This window comes from Vanellus vanellus (genome assembly GCF_965231255.1).
Source record: "Vanellus vanellus genome assembly, chromosome: 2".
Taxonomy (NCBI): Eukaryota; Metazoa; Chordata; class Aves; order Charadriiformes; family Charadriidae; genus Vanellus; species Vanellus vanellus.
In genome coordinates this window covers 131,300,841-131,316,098 of record NC_138906.1, presented here as the reverse complement: position 1 = coordinate 131,316,098, position 15,258 = coordinate 131,300,841, and the positions used below count along the sequence as shown (strand labels likewise).

At 52.0% G+C, this 15,258-nt stretch overlaps 1 protein-coding gene across 1 annotated transcript; it reads right to left on the bottom strand.

The window, feature by feature from the left end:
* Positions 1 to 8,238: 8,238 nt before the first annotated feature.
* On the bottom strand, positions 8,239 to 9,147 carry BHLHE22 (basic helix-loop-helix family member e22; the record flags this gene model as incomplete). Its single annotated transcript, XM_082499051.1, has 1 exon — positions 8,239 to 9,147. One exon carries the CDS (start codon positions 9,145 to 9,147, stop codon positions 8,239 to 8,241), a length of 909 nt encoding a protein of 302 aa, XP_082355177.1.
* Positions 9,148 to 15,258: the final 6,111 nt, after the last annotated feature.

Genomic DNA, 15,258 nt, shown 5'->3' with positions numbered 1-15,258 from the left:
GCTAGTCTATGGGTACCTGTTTGCAAATTAGACTTTCACATCTCTGCCAATATGTCCTAATGTGCTAATATAAAACCGTGTTAAGAGTTGTTTTTTAGTTTATGCTTTTAAGCCGGTTGCATGTCACTGTTTTTGCCATTGCTATTTTTATGAATAATTACTGGTCTGTGAATTTCTCTTGTAGAATTATAAATGATCTTTTATTTCATCATTATTGAACTTTCTGACATTCAAAAGGTTATGAATTGCTCTTAATTGTGCAAACTGACATTTTGTATATAGATGAACACCGATTAGGTTCTACTTTAATAGTTAATGTCTATCATTAAGGCTCTTAGATCAAATAAGGTATATTGTGAATTTCTGAGCAAGAAAATTGAAACTTCATTATTTTAGTAATCTAACATCTTAAGTGAATTTTGTATTTCAAAGACACAATAAAAGTGAATCTATCTATTTTAATATTGAATGACTGTCCATGGTATTTTTTTCCAGCTTACATTTACACTTTTCTCACAGATTCACAACTATTGCTTTCATTTTTAAATTATTTATTCAGCATACTGCATTTTTCTGTTACTTGATCTTGAAAGGCATTTCTGCAATTAAATAAAAAAAGCCTTGAGCATGGAGCAACTCCTTTGAATTTAAGAAATTATCAAGTCTGTTTTACCTCGCACCAAACTTAAGCCAGTTCTTATCAGATGAGAAAAAAAAAAAAAAAAAGGTACTTTTGACATTCTTAGGACATTATTCAAAATTAGTATGAAGATTGCAATACACTGGGGATTCCCAAATACAGCTCCTAGGCTTTTCCTTTTGCAAACCCCTGTGTGGTACAAGATGTACTATGTAGTGTAAAATATTCTCTTCTCTCGGATCATTCATTTTAAAAGGGGAAATGAAGGGAAATTGTTACAATACTCTGCACTGCACCAGCAAAGCACAGCTTGCCTTCCCTAAGTATCACTGTAGCTACTGAGTTCTACAAGTAGCTATTTAATATGAAGGTTGTACCCTAAAGACATCAGTGTTTCTTCGTTCCTTCATGCAGAAATGCTTGTCAGGTATGTCTGTGAGAGTTGCTGAAGATACGTGATAGAGGAGATGGACCTGCAGCATTTTTCTGGGTTTGATAAATGTGTTTGTAACTGTGCAGTTGCTTTAACTCCACATTATATTAGAAGTTACTGAAGTTTATAAATAAAAAGTGGCATTGTTTGAGATTTCTTGAAGGGCACGTTTCTGAGTGAGTTTTCCATGATGATGTGAAAGATAGCTTTGCGGGGAAATTAATAAGACCTCCTAATGCTGTGTTTTGTCTAATATTTGTTCTGACACAAGGTGTTTTCTTGATGTTACTTATATTGCACTGTATTTTAAAATTACTCTAGACATCAATTTATGCATGGCATATGTTTAATTCATATGAATAGAGCTATTTTAACTGTCAGACCATAGAGAGTGAAGTATTTTCCTGTCCATTACCTAAACCAGCCTATGTACCCTGGCTAGTCATGTCCTGATAACCACAACACATCAGAAAAATGATCTCATTACAAAAACACCATTTAAAACTACACTTGGGAAAGTATTGTGAGCCTTAAGTTATTGTCTATGTTTATAAATAGCAATTAGTATGAAGAAATGGTTGCTGCATATAAAAAATAGAAAATGTTGCTTTTTCATTTGAAAGCAAAGAATTAAACCGTGGTGGGATCTTTATCCTCATATAAACCAGTACTGTGTCTGCACCGCCTTTGCTATGCATCAGGCTTGCCTGGGTCCTCAGGTACTGAAGTTGTGTGAATACATCATTTGTAATAGCAGAAATGTGCTTATCTTCAAAACTATTTACAGCAAAATAAATAATCAAAAGCAGCCTAAGCTTCAGCTGTTTCTGCTAAGAGCCTTGGGAGGATTCCATCTTGCAAGATTTTGTTAAACCGATTTTGACACTGATGTGTTGGTTTGTATTCCTCCCCCCCCCCCCCCTCCCCCCCAACAGCAGCTGTGAGTACAGCAAAGTTGACTAAAAGTCCAGTTCTGGCTACAGCGGGGGTAAAAGACAGTAAGTAAATACCCCGTGAAGACTTTTGACGGTGACTTCTTTTCTATCAGCTCATCTTTCCAACTACCTCTGTCTTCCGAACAGTTTAGTTGCCAACCTCCTACGGGCAGCATGTCTTTCCCTGTCTAGTTTCCGTCTTGCCAGCCAGTGAATCGGCTATCTTCTCAACGTATCTTTCAGTCGCCGCCTAAAAATGAAATCTTTACGAGCAGCCTCTCGCAAAAAACCGGCATCGCAGGTGGCTACAGCTGAGAGAGGTGCCGCGTCGCTAAAGCTTTGAACCTGAAAAGTGGATGGGCATTAGTTGAGCTGGGGATTGATGAAGGTATTGAAGCACGGGGGGGGAAGAGGGAGGGAGATGCCGCCGCTCCGGGATGCCGCTGCTCCGGGATGCCACCTCGGTACGGGGGGGACCCGCCCGCCGGGCTCCCGGCGCCGGCTTGCGCTCGCCGCGCATCCCGACATCCCCGACCCCCTGGGAAAAAAAAAAAAAAAAAAAAAAAAACAAAAAACCCACACACACCCCCCAAAAAAACAGGGATGGGGAAGGGGGGCATGAGGAGAGACTCCTGCCGCCCCTTCCTGCAAGCAACCCGTGCTTCCAGGGATGCTGGAGTGGGAAAAGGGGACAGGACCCCCGAGGAGGTTCCTAGGGGAACCGGTCTGGGTGTTAGGTGAGTTTGGAGGGCTTCGGCTGGTGGAGAGGAGGTTTACTCCGGAAAGGCGATTGTTTGTCCCTGATCTTCAATTATGAGGATTTAAAAAAAGTATTAGAGGGGCAATCTGCTCTGCAACTTCTCGGAAGAAATAATTGTTGATTTAGATAAGCACTGATCCCTTCAGCGTTTGATGAAGACGTTAATTTATGGCTGTCTAGCAGTTTATGGCTGTCATTAGATTTTCAGCTTTGTCTCTGTTAGAAATGTATCTTTCTTTTTATTTTAATCCGAGACAATTATGTAAGAAAACGGTTATGTTTGATCTAAAATGCATCGTTTTCCTATAGCATTTCAAATTATTCACAGATCATAGTTCTTATATGTGCATATATGAATTTAAAAATACAGCCGTAAAGTGCTTGAAACAGACCATAAATTTGCTTCATATTTTATTACACGTCTCTGAATCAGGTTGAGAGGACAAGGGCAACTAGGGGTTTGGGGAAGGATTTAACCCTTCCCGAAGCTGGAGAACCAACAAAACCAGAGCAAATCCCCCTCCGGAGGGCTTCGGGGGAGAGAGGGGGGTGGAGGGGGAGGCTGGGTGACACCGAGCTGATGAGTGAGTGACCACGGGGAAACCGGGCTGGCTGCAGCTCTTTGCTCATTTAGCAGATGTCCCTTCTTGCGGCGTGGCCGGCTGCTGGGAGCCCCCGAGTCAGGCTGGCAGCCGGGGTCGCCGCGTTGGCTCCCGCTCCCGGTAACGGCTCCCGCCTTCTCTCTTGCCCGGGCCGGGATGACACCGCGGCGGCGGGCAGGAGCGGCTTAACCCCTGCGGCGCATGCCTCCGCCAAGCCCAATACTTCCATAGAGAACCAGGATTAAGCCCTCGATGGACGTCGGGAACCCCGGTTGTGGTCGGGACCCCGCGGAGCCACCGGCGGGGGACCGGGACCGGCGCGGAGCCCAGCGTCACTTTCCAGAAGTTTTGTCCCGCTCCGGCAAGGAGCTGTTCCGCCGCCTGATTAAAAGGCTGAGGATCCCTCCGGCCTGTTGGCAGCGGGTGCAATCAGAGTTACAAACGATCCCGGAGGGAGTCGCGGAGCCCCGTCTCATTTGTTTTACCCCCCACCCCCCAACAACTCCCCTCCGCCGCCGCCGCCACCACCAAAAAAAGAAAGTGTTAATTGCTGTAAACTTTCCGCGCACGTGGATAATTCACTTTGACTGCTGCGTTTTAATTAAAAGCAAACTTATTTATGTTTCTGATGTTTATATTACGCGATTTAATTACGTTTAGAGGCAGCGTCGCACTTTTTCCCCCCCTTCCACCCTAAATCACATTTTCATTAAAGGTTTTAATAAGAAAACTCACTTGACCACTATTCATTATCTAGTCCCCTCCATGCACACAAGTTCACTTACCCATTCATTTATTCACTTACTCATTCCAGCAGATCCGCTGCAACTGCTGCTAGCAGGGATGTGAACACTCATAATTATTTGTCAAAGTCTGGAAAGTGTATTATCCCTTCTTCTAGTGGTAATTAGTTACCATAGCATCTAATACGTAAATGTGCCCAGAGCACACCATTAACAGTTAAGCGGAGGATTCAATTTAACACATGATTATATCTTTCATAAGTCATTACATTAGGAAAGCCAATGTCACTCATGCTGGGACAATTCCAGGCTCAGGGCCGGGGTAAGGGGCCGGGGGAAGGGAGCCGGGCGGAGCGGCGGGGGCAGAGGGAGCCTTCGGAGGAGGCTGGGGGACATCCCGGCTCGGTGGGGCGGTTGGAAACGGGGAAGAAGGCTCCTTTGAAGGGGGGACACCTTCATTTCTGGTTAAGTGATCTATCAAGCGTTAAGAGGGGCGGGGGAGCCTCTCTCCTCCCCCCACCCCCGACACACACGGCACTCGCATCGGCGAGACCTGCCCAGGGACTGGCCCGGCGGCTTCGTGCCGCTTCCCAGCGGGGCTGCTCGGTGCGGAGGGACAGGGCTGAGGGGCCGGGAGCGACAGCACCTCTCCACCCGCCAGACACCCCTCTCTCCCCTCCCCGAAGCAAGCAAGGAGGTAGCAAGCGAGCCCAAAGTCGGGGGGCAGCGGTAGCCGGGAACGAAAAGCGTTTTCATTCCTCTCTCGCGTCGCTCCGAGGCAGAGGCAGACGAGAGAGGGGCGAACGGCGAAACCGCCCGATGTGCCACAGACGGCAGCGGCCGCTCTCGCTCCTCCGAGCCGGCGGGGAGCAACCCCCGGCCCCGCACACGCCGTCCGCGCCTCAGCCCCTTCCCACCACGGGAGGCAGAGCGTGGGCCTCCCCAGAGCCCTTTTGCCTTCCCCCCAGCCCAGGTCCCGGCCGCTCCAGGAGTTTGCCGGGACCTCGTGTGCCTTTCCCCGTCCCATGCCCGGGCAGAGCCGCGCAGCGCCCGCGCCTTCCGAGGGGAACCTCTCCGGGCAGCCTGTTGGGTAGCCAGAGGTATCAAGCGGTAAATCTTGCAGCAAATGTGTCCTGCGATGTTATATGCACGAACACACACTCACTCACACACACACACACACACACACACACAGACACGCACCACGCCAAGCTGGTGGCGGTGGTTAATTCCTAATCAGAATGATGGACAGCAGAGACAGAACAATACAAACTAATGGCTGTGTTGCTGATCACTTTACCCCTTGATTAAAGACACCCAATTATGGCGCAGAACAGTGTCGTAATTATGTTCCTTAATCACATCCAGGAGGTTTAATTGCCTTAACGATGTGTTTCATTAAATGAATTTAGGTATTATAGTCGACAGTTTTCATACACAGTTGTTTTCAAATTAACATAATATTAGACATCGTCATGGAAATTGTTTTAATAATCATAATTAGACGCACCCAGCCTTTGTCTAGTAAATGCTGAGAGACGCTTCTCCTTGCGCCTGGGGGCTGATCTGCCCACCCTCTCTGGGCTGCCTTCCCACAGCTCCGTGGCACTTTACAGTTATGTTTCCTGAAAAGTTACAGGTTCTGATTAATCTTTTTTGATGGGAAGTGGAGCAGAAAATATTTATCCCCTTCCCCCGCCTGTACTGCTGCCGCCGTTGGGAGAGGCGGCTCCGCGGACTCCCGGCGCCTGTCTGGGCCGCCCGAGGGGACGGGGTACCCGGCGGGGCGGGGACCCCCGGCCCGGGCCCGGCGCAGGGAGAACAGATTTGGGGAGCCGCCTGCTCCCCCTGCCCTCGGGTTTGGGGCAGGGCGGAAGGTCCACGAGGGGACAGGCGGCTCCAAAACTTGGGGAGTAGGGAGGAGGCGAGGGGGGCGGTCCCGCAGCTCACCCCAGGGCGCAGGCAGCCCCACGGGTGGGGCGACGAGGGGCGTGCGTGGAGCCGCGGGAGGGGAGGGCAGGGGCCCGGCGCTACCCCACGGCTGCCCGCCACGGGCGCGGGGCAAAAGCAGAGTGGGGAAGAACTTCTCGCCCCCCTCCCTGAGACACCCTAAAACCGGGAGTGGGGTGCCGGGCGGGGGGGGGGTGCCAGGGAGCATTCAGGGCAAGGCAAAGGAAAAGAAACTACCTGCTTCCCCCTCCCTCCTTAAATATGGAGATACATGCTTAATAAAGCACAGCATAATACAAGCGTTTGTTCAAAATATTTTAATAAAGATTCTTTCCGACATAGATACACATACAAACGATCGTACATTGCTGTCATAATCTGATTGACCTATTTAATATATATCACTCTTTACACATCCGTGACCTGCCAACAGATCCATCATGGCTCCTATTTTGCCATCCAACCTGACAGTCCGAATTTGTATTATCTGCAAGTAGTGGAAAATAGCAGGACTCGTTTTTGAAAAGAAAAAAAAAAAAAAAAAGAAAGAAGAGAAAAGGAAAAAAAAAATAATTTACAAATGGCAGAGAGACAGCCACCCAGCCATGCAAACTCAAACTGAAGGCTCACTTTGGGTAAATAGCTACTTCTTGCTTTTCATCTCTCATTTTTCTTCCAAAAAACCCACCCTCTCCCCCACCCCCACCAGAAAAAAAAAAAAAAAAAAGAGAGAGAAGAATTCCACGCGTTCTGTAAATCAGCCTAAAGTATTTTAAAGTATTTCAACTTAAATAATCATCCACAGTCAGAATAATTTACATACACATTAAAAGCGGTTTAAATTATACCTTTGAAAACACAGCGCCTGGGAAAACATTGGCTTGGCAAGTGTTCTTGTAGCAGCTATTGCTCTGATGCCTTGTAAAAGTAATTAGCTATTACCTGTTATAATGCAAAGAATACCCTTTCAAAAATCAGTTGGTAGAGCAATTAAGAATACACCTTTCCTGTAATTTTTGGACTGAAGCAATTTATTAAAGCTCAATTTAAATACAGGGATGATGCAACTTAAAATCCAGATGACCTTTCATAAACCTAAGCAGCTCAGATACATAAACATTTCTGGTTATACGTTGTTGGCAAATAAATGTTTTAAACACTTGGCACACAGTTTAAGTTAATCCATAAACAGAATTTTAGAAGCATTTAAAGTAACTGCACATAAGACCCGTGACCTTAACACATGATAAATATTGTTGGCGTGGAAGGGTCATTTAAAGAATAACAAATAAATAGCATGTCTTGTTTATACATCATTGCAAAGTGGAAAGAAACAAGGTGCACATAAATATTTCTTTTAAAAATGCGATACTTTCAGCCATACGGAATAGGGGGTTTAATCAGTTATTTTTTGTCTTTTTTTTTTTTAACTCTCTCGATTTTTTTTTTTAAATCACTCTCACCAAACTTTGCGCATTTTCACAGGATCAAAGTTTAGAGACGATAAAAAATACAAAGTCTTCCATAGCAATGGTCCAGTCTCTTTGTTTCTGCGAGTCGCTTAAATAATAAGTTTACATTTCAAGTTTGTTTGTTTCCTGGCTCAGAATAATAATAATAATACTGCTAATAATAATTAAAAAAAAAAAAATTCTATGTTCAAGTGCCCTCTCTGATTTGTCCCGTCCACCTCCGTGCCCGGGTCGCCGCGGCCCCTTCCCCTCGCCGGGACCGGGACCGGGACCGGGGCCGCTCTCCGTCCCTCTCCCCGCCGCTACCCCCCGGCTCCCAGCCCGGCCTGCTCTTTCCCGGCCTCTCCTTTGTCCGGACGCGTAGCGGTCGCCCGGCGACAGCGACATTCCCCCTCCCCCAACACCCCCCCTCCCCAGCACCCCCCGGGCCGGGGCTTCCTCCCCGCGGCACCCCCGGCCCCGCGCCCCCTCCCCGGCGCCGCACGCAGGCCGGCTCCCGCCGCCGTCCCGTCTCGGCAAACCCCGAGGAGAAGAGGGAGGCGAAGCGAAGCCGGGCGGAGGGCGGCGGGGGCCGGGCAGCGGTCAGTCCCTCCGCCGCCCCCGCGGCCCCCGAGCCGCGGCCGGTGCCGTGTGCGGGCCGCCGGCTGTCGCCGCTCCCCGGGGCCGCGGCGGCGGCGGTGGGGGGCGGCAACGGCGGCGGCGCTTAAGGCTTCTCCGTGCACTGTTTGCAGAGGCTGGAGGAGACGCTGTTGAAAATGGCACATTTCTCCGGGCAGGAGGTGGCGGGGGGCAGCCCGGCGCTGAAGGGGTAGCCGGCCGCCTGCTCGTAGGCGCCGAGGGCGGGGTGCAGCGCCGCCGCCGCCGCCGCCGCCGCCGCGGCGGAGCTGGGCAGGGAGGCGGCCGAGATGGCCTGGCCCTGGTTGAGATAAGCCACCAGGCGCCGCATCTCCTCCAGGGCCTGCGCCTGCATCAGGATGTAGTTCTTGGCCAGGAGGAGCGTGGCGATCTTGGAGAGCTTCCGCACCGAGGGGCTGTGCGCGTAGGGGATGACCGCCCGCAGCTCGTCCAGCGCGTCGTTCAGGTCGTGCATCCGCCGCCGCTCCCGCGCGTTGATGTTGAGGCGCAGCGCCTTCTGCTCCTTCGACTTCTTGCTGCCGCCGTGCCCGTGGCTGTTGGAGCAGCCGCCCTCGGCCGCCTTCAGCCCCCCGCCCCCCCCGCCACCGCCGCCGCCGCCGCCCGCCGCCGGCGAGGCGACGCGCGGGTCCCCCCCGGCGCCGCGCAGCACCAGCTCGCAGCGGCCGTCGCTGTCGTCGTCGGGGCTCTGTTCGCCGCCGCTGCTCTCCGCCACCGAGCTGCGGCTGGCGCTCTCGCCGTACTTGACGCAGACGGAGCCCGGCGGCAGCGCCAGCGGGTCGCCGCCGACGCCGGGCTGCAGCAGCGCCTCGGGCTCCGCCGCCTCGTAGCAGGCGAGCGGCGAGGGCTGGCGGTCGCGGGGGTGGGAGAGGTCGAGCCCCGGGGGCGAGCGGAAGGCGGACTCCATGCGCTTGGCCGAGGCGGCGAGGCTCTTGTGGAAGAGGTCCTCTTCTGCGGGCAGCCCCAGCGCCCGCTCCATCGGCGCCCCGCTCGCCTCCGCCTCCGCCTCCTCCGCCCCCCTCAGCTCCCGGCCCGCTCCTCCAAGGCTCCGCGCCGCGGCGGGCGGCTCCCCGGCGTCCCGCTGGCAGAAATCGCCTCCCGGCTCCCGCCGGGGCTGCGCCTTCCCCGGCGCCGCGGTTGTCCCTGCTCCGGCGGCGGCTCCGGCTGCGGCTCCGGCTCCGGCGGCGGCTCGGGCTGCGGCTCCGGCTCGGGCTCGGGCTGTAGCTGTGGCTCCGGCTCCGGCTCCGGCTCGCCCTCAGCAGGCGCCGCGCTGGGGCATTGTGCGCTGCCAGCGGAGCCGCTTCCACCGTTTATCTTGCTTGGATTCACCTTCAAGAGATTTCCGGACCCATCAACCAGCAGCCGCCGCAGACGGGGGAGTCTTTTACATCATTATCTCTGAGAGTAGGTTATTATGAAGAAGACTCGCCTGTTGGGACAGAGCTTTCTACCCAATCAGGTTAACGTTTTAATTAATAGGATTAAAACGGTAACAAACAATCCCAGGCGCTATCTGGCCCTGAGTCTGAATAGTTTCATTTCCCAGGTCTGAAGACAGGCAGCAGCTAGAGCTTTATAAGAGGCGCCTGCTCCATTATTCTCCCTGCCATCTGTATACACAGCTTAACGCATATGTTTGCAAGACGTTGTGTCCTGTTAGTAACCCAACAACTGCCTTTAGCTTGACATGTGTGGCGACTTTCACTCATCAATGAGCACACTAAAAGCCCTACTTAGATCGAAGGATGTTCTTTGCCTCCTTCAGCAAATTACAGCCCTGCACTGCAGAAAAGCCCGCTTCAACACTTCCCCTTCCGAGTGATGCCAGCAGAGTTCTGCTAACTTAGCCGTGGAGTCAGGAGTGACACCCTCTCCCCCCCACCCCCTGCATTTACATTAACTTATAGCCCCCTCCCACCCCCACCCGTCTTCCCGAAAAGCATCGCCTGGGAAAGAAGAAGAAGAAAAAAAAAACCCACATTAAAAAACCCGGACCAACCCGAACGGCCGTGCCCACTCCTGCCCACCGCCAAAGTCCCCTTTGCTTCCCTGGGAGGCGAATGGTCCTCAGCCCCCTCTCCCACCCCCCACCCCCCCTTCAGCAAACGGAGACCAAACTACGGGGAGGTTCCCCTCCTCCTCCCCTTAGCCGTTTTCAAGTAGCAGATTGCCGCTTTCGAGTGATTATCCCCTGTGTCCCTATAAAAAATATAAAGCCCCATCAGTTACCTTGAAAATGAACCGATCTGGGGAGAAGGGAGGGAGGGACGAGAAAGGGCAAAACCCACCAAACTTTTTTTTTTTTTTTTTTATTGGGATTGACCAACTCTTTGCAGCTCCCTCCCTCCAGCGAGCCCGGCGGGGCCGGGAGCACCCCGCTCCGCTCCCAAACCCCGGGGGACGCCGCCGGCGGTGTCAGGGCGAGAGCGGCCCCAGAGCCCCGGTTATCCCGGGCATGCCGGCCCCCCGCTCTCCTCTCGGGGCTTCTCCTCGGAGCCGGGCACACGCTCTTCTGCGCTCTCCCAAAAGCTGAAGTGGCAACCCGAGGGTTGGTCTGAATTTTGTCCCACTGCTCCTCTGATGCTGGAGGCGAGCAGCTCGCTCTCGCTTTGCTGTAAGCGCTCAGAGTATTTAGTGGCAGGTTTTCATTCTTATGACATCAGTAAAAACAATATTTCCCAACACTTCCAGTAAATCATTCTTATGTGGCAGAATTACTGAAGGCTATGAAATTTTTTGGTTTCTCTGGTTTCATTAAAAACCTTTTAATTGTGTCTTTCAGAGTTGGCCCCAGGTGTTGGACTCTTTTCATTACATTTTGCTCTAATGTGATGAAATTCTAATTCTCTCCTTACCATATGGTTAAATTTCCCCACTGAGAATTAGTTGAAAAAGGAGAAATAATCTATTAATCTCTGTAATAGATTCACAAATGAGGTTTGCCACAGAACCTGTTTTTGAATGGTAATATCAGAACAGTTGGGTGCCTTGTTTCGGGAAAGAAAGGACCAGGCGACAACAGAAAACGTTTGAATTTTCACCTGGAAAGAATGAAAAGAAGCCAAGCTGCAGATTTCAAAGTAATTGACTGAGATTTCATCTAGCGAGGACATGACTACAATACAGACCTTCCTCACCTCGTGTCTCCGGATCAGAGGCGAACATACAAGCCGAGCCCTCAGAAGAGAGGGGGGGGGGTCTCACCCCCCGGCCCCCCCCAGCCCCGTTTGGCTGCTGCGTTTGTCCCTGGTCGCCGTCCAAGCGCACAGTTACTGAGCGCCTCGCTCCCCTCCCCCCTTCCAAGGGATGCCACCGTTAACCTCTATCATTATTAATCCAAAGGCATTTTAGGTTTATTGTTTTCCAATTAGCAGCTTCATTGTCCCCGGGATGATAAACAAAGGGCTTTATAATCGCAACAGGGATTTTTCTTTTTTCTTTTTTCTTTTTTTTTTTTTTTAAATTTTATCTGTTTAATATCCAACTTGTAAAACTCATGTGGTCATTTAAGGATGACGGATACTGTCGTTATAATTTGATGGTTACGGGGAACATTTAATCCCTCGCAGCTTGTTTCTTCGAATACGGAGGTCTCCGGCTCGATCTCTCCCGCTGCTCCGTGGGTTCACTAGTGCTACCCCCCGTCTTTTTGCCTGCAACTTTGGGGACGGCGTACGCTCCCGCTCCGCCGCCGGCGGGGCTGGTTGCCCCGAGACCCCCGTGCTTGCCCGGAGGGGCGGCCGGTGCTGCCGGGCCGCGCCGTCGGGGAGGGGTGACGGGGGCATCGCGGCGACCTCTAGGAGGTCCCGGCCGCCTCTTCTTGCCCTAGACTGTGTTCCCTCAGGTTTGCGCTCTGCCTCTGAAATTTGTCTCTTTTCGTCTAAGCTTTCAGCTCATCCCCGTCCACCCCCCAGCCTGTCTGCTGCTGATCTGTCTGGGGATCTGTTTATGCGCTTGTCCCCGCTTCTGCCCGTCCATTCATCCACTTCGCTTTTGCTTTTATTTCTCTTCATCCTTTCCTTTCCCTTTCTTTCTGGGTCTGCTCCCTGCTCTTGAGACTTTGAGGTGTCCCAGTCGTCTTGCCGATGCGTTCACGTGTGATTTGCCGTGCTTTAACGATGCCAACTTTCTTCCAAACTTTAGCCTGGGGGCAGGGAGTGGGTGGTAGGCAGAGGAAAGTGGAGGGGACAAAAAGAGAGCCCCTCTCGCCTTCCCCGGACCCACCCGTTACGATCTGTCTCTTCCCCCCTCCCGAAGAAGCGGCTGTTTAATAGTCTACGGGAACTTTAGTTTGGAAGCAGGCAGAAGAATTTATAGAAGCTTTAAATGCGGGGCTTATAAAAATACCGAGGAATGGTCTTTGAGGTTTATGCACTCGTAAACTTTTGCTGATTGCTTCTGGGAAGTTGTCAGGCATTTAACACTGCGTTTATCTTACAGCGCAATGAAAACACATCTGCCCAGCGTCTCGTTACCTGGTTTAATTGTACCGCAGCCCTCTGCCACCGGCTCCACTCCACTCGGGTCGTTATTTCGGGAAACGAGCAGCCCCGGAGCCGAGCTGCAGAAGGGCAGTGCGTCGGCTGCCCTGGAGCATCACCGGCCTCCACCGTGAGCGGCCGGGCTCGGCCCGTCCCGGGCGGGGCGGGAGGCAGGGATGAGGGGTGCAAGGAGGCTCTGGGGGGGTTCCCAGACACGGATGAGAACGGACAGCACAGCGATTGCTAATTTTCCGGGGCCTCTCTTGGAAGACCTACTTGAGAGTCATTTTGCTCTGCTCCCCACCTGGGAGAGAAGTTAAAAAACCCTTCCCTCTCCTCAAGGCTGGGCTTCCCTTTTGCTAAAAAGCCTCCAGGAGGAAGGATGCTTTCCAAATTCTCCCTGAAGGCGCTCAGGAGCTGAATGCTAGAGAGGCAGATTTCAGGCAGATGAAGGCAGCTTCTCCCTGCCCGCTCTGGGCAGGGGCACAGTGTTGCCGCTGAGACAGGGCGGCCCCCGCGGCAAGCTGAGGGCTTGGGCATCACCTTCAAGTTCCCGGTCCTTCTTCCAGCGGCTCAGCCCCGACTCCCCCCTGCCTCCGGCGCGCCGGGCCTGGGAGAGAGCAGAGCCGGGCGCCGAGCTCCCCATGCAGCGGGGGGCAGCCCCAGCTGCAGAATCTGCCCGGCTTTTCCAGCCCTAACTCAGATGTCGGAGAGCGCTTTCGTTCTCCGCAGCTGCTTTTGTGCTGCCTTCACTCTCAGGCAAACTTTACTTAAGTTCAGGGTGAAGAAAAGACAGTAAAAAGAAAGAAGATGACCCCTCCCGCCCTTGCATTCGCTCCTAGCACAAACCTCCTCAGAGGTGTCTCTCCAGAGGCAGCCCCAGGAGGCCGGTTAATTCCCAGTTTGGGAAGTGTTTCCAGCAGCAAAAAGGGCTCAGCAGCACACCGGGGTCTCGCGGCCGCGTGTAGGGGAGGAGAAGGGGGCGATGCTCTCAGCCCCCCGGGGCGGCATCCTGCTCCCCGGGGCCGGGAGGGTCGGGGGGCGGGTGGGGCGGTGGGACGTGGAGGGTGCCTGTGTGCAGCTGGACGTGGGGGAAATTTGTGTGGCGAGGGGCTGATAAAGGGAGGAAAGCTTTCCTCCCATCCCCGGCCCTTTGCAGGAGGAGAAAAACGGCATTGATGGACTTGACCCGACAGCGCAGCAGAGATGAGGCATCTTGGGATGAGGGATGCCACCCGCAGACGGGCGGCCTTGTGCACATCGGAAGGGGACCGCTGAAGATGGAAAAGAAAGTCTGGAGGGCTGCAGAGGGATCAACGGCACCTGAGGCTCCCCTCTGAGACCCGCCGGGTGGCCGGTAGGTCCCCTCGGGGATCTGCGGGGAAGCGCGGCGACCGCCGCGCTTCCCCGCAGATCCCGGAGGGGACCTACCGGCCACCCGGTCCCGGTCGCTGCTCTCCCGATCCAAAATCCACAGCACCATCTCCTGGGCAGCGGGAGAAATGCATGGCCCGCCTCAGAGGCGACAGGGTTTGATGTCGGCGGTGGAAGGAAGGAACGACGTGGGGCTGGAGACATAAAAAATTACATGGAAATGTGGGGGGAAAGAAAAATTACATGGAATTGTAAAATAACGCTACAGCGTGTTTTGGTATGGGAAAAGAAATAATTATTCTTCTGGTCTGCTTTTGAAGGTGAGACCTATGGGCTGAGGGCCATCCTTGGAAAGAAATCAAGGGGCTCTCAGGAGGTATTATGTATTCATTTACATAGACACACACCAGGAAATATATGTACTTCAAATAGATTATGGCTGGAAAAGCCTCATGGTATCCCAGTTTCAGGGACAACACTGGATGTATATGCAATGGTAAGCCCAGCGAGGCATTACGTTCAGGTTTGCGGAGAAAGACTGGAAGATCACATCACAAGTCATTGTGCTATGTTTTGGTTTGGGGAAGTTTAAGATTCTTTCTTTCTTTCTTTCTTTCTTTCTTTCTTTCTTTCTTTCTTTCTTTCTTTCTTTCTTTCTTTCTTTCTTTCTTTCTTTCTTTCTTTTGTTTGTTTCTTTCTTTCTTTCTTTCCTTCTTTCCTTCTTTCCTTCTTTCTTCTTTCCTTCTTTCTTCTTTCCTTCTTTCTTCTTTCCTTCTTTCTTTTTTCTTCCTTCCTTCCTTCCTTCCTTCCTTCCTTCTTTCTGTCCTTCCTTCTTCTCTGTCCTCCCCTTTTTCCCTCTCCTTCTCCCTCTTTTCTCTCCCTTCCTTTCATTCCTTTCCTCAGAGAAGCCCCTTTATGCCCTCCAAGCCATTCCCCTCCTCATGCACATGGTTCTCCATCCTTGTGCACTTCTGCTTTGGTCAAACCAGGGTTATTGGCATAGGTCCCCTTAGCAAAACATTCCCTGGATTGACAGAGCTACTTGTTATGCTTATTAATCTACTTCAGTCTGAATTCTGCTCATGCAGCTCCCTCTAAACAACTTCTCCCCTCTTGTTTCCAGCTCTCAGAGTAGGTCCTCGTTCTCTCTGCTCCTTTCAAATACTCCCCAGCAAATGTTCGTGTGGGTCTCAGCAGGAGCAGAGGGCAGAGCTCTGCCTGTGTACAATTAATAT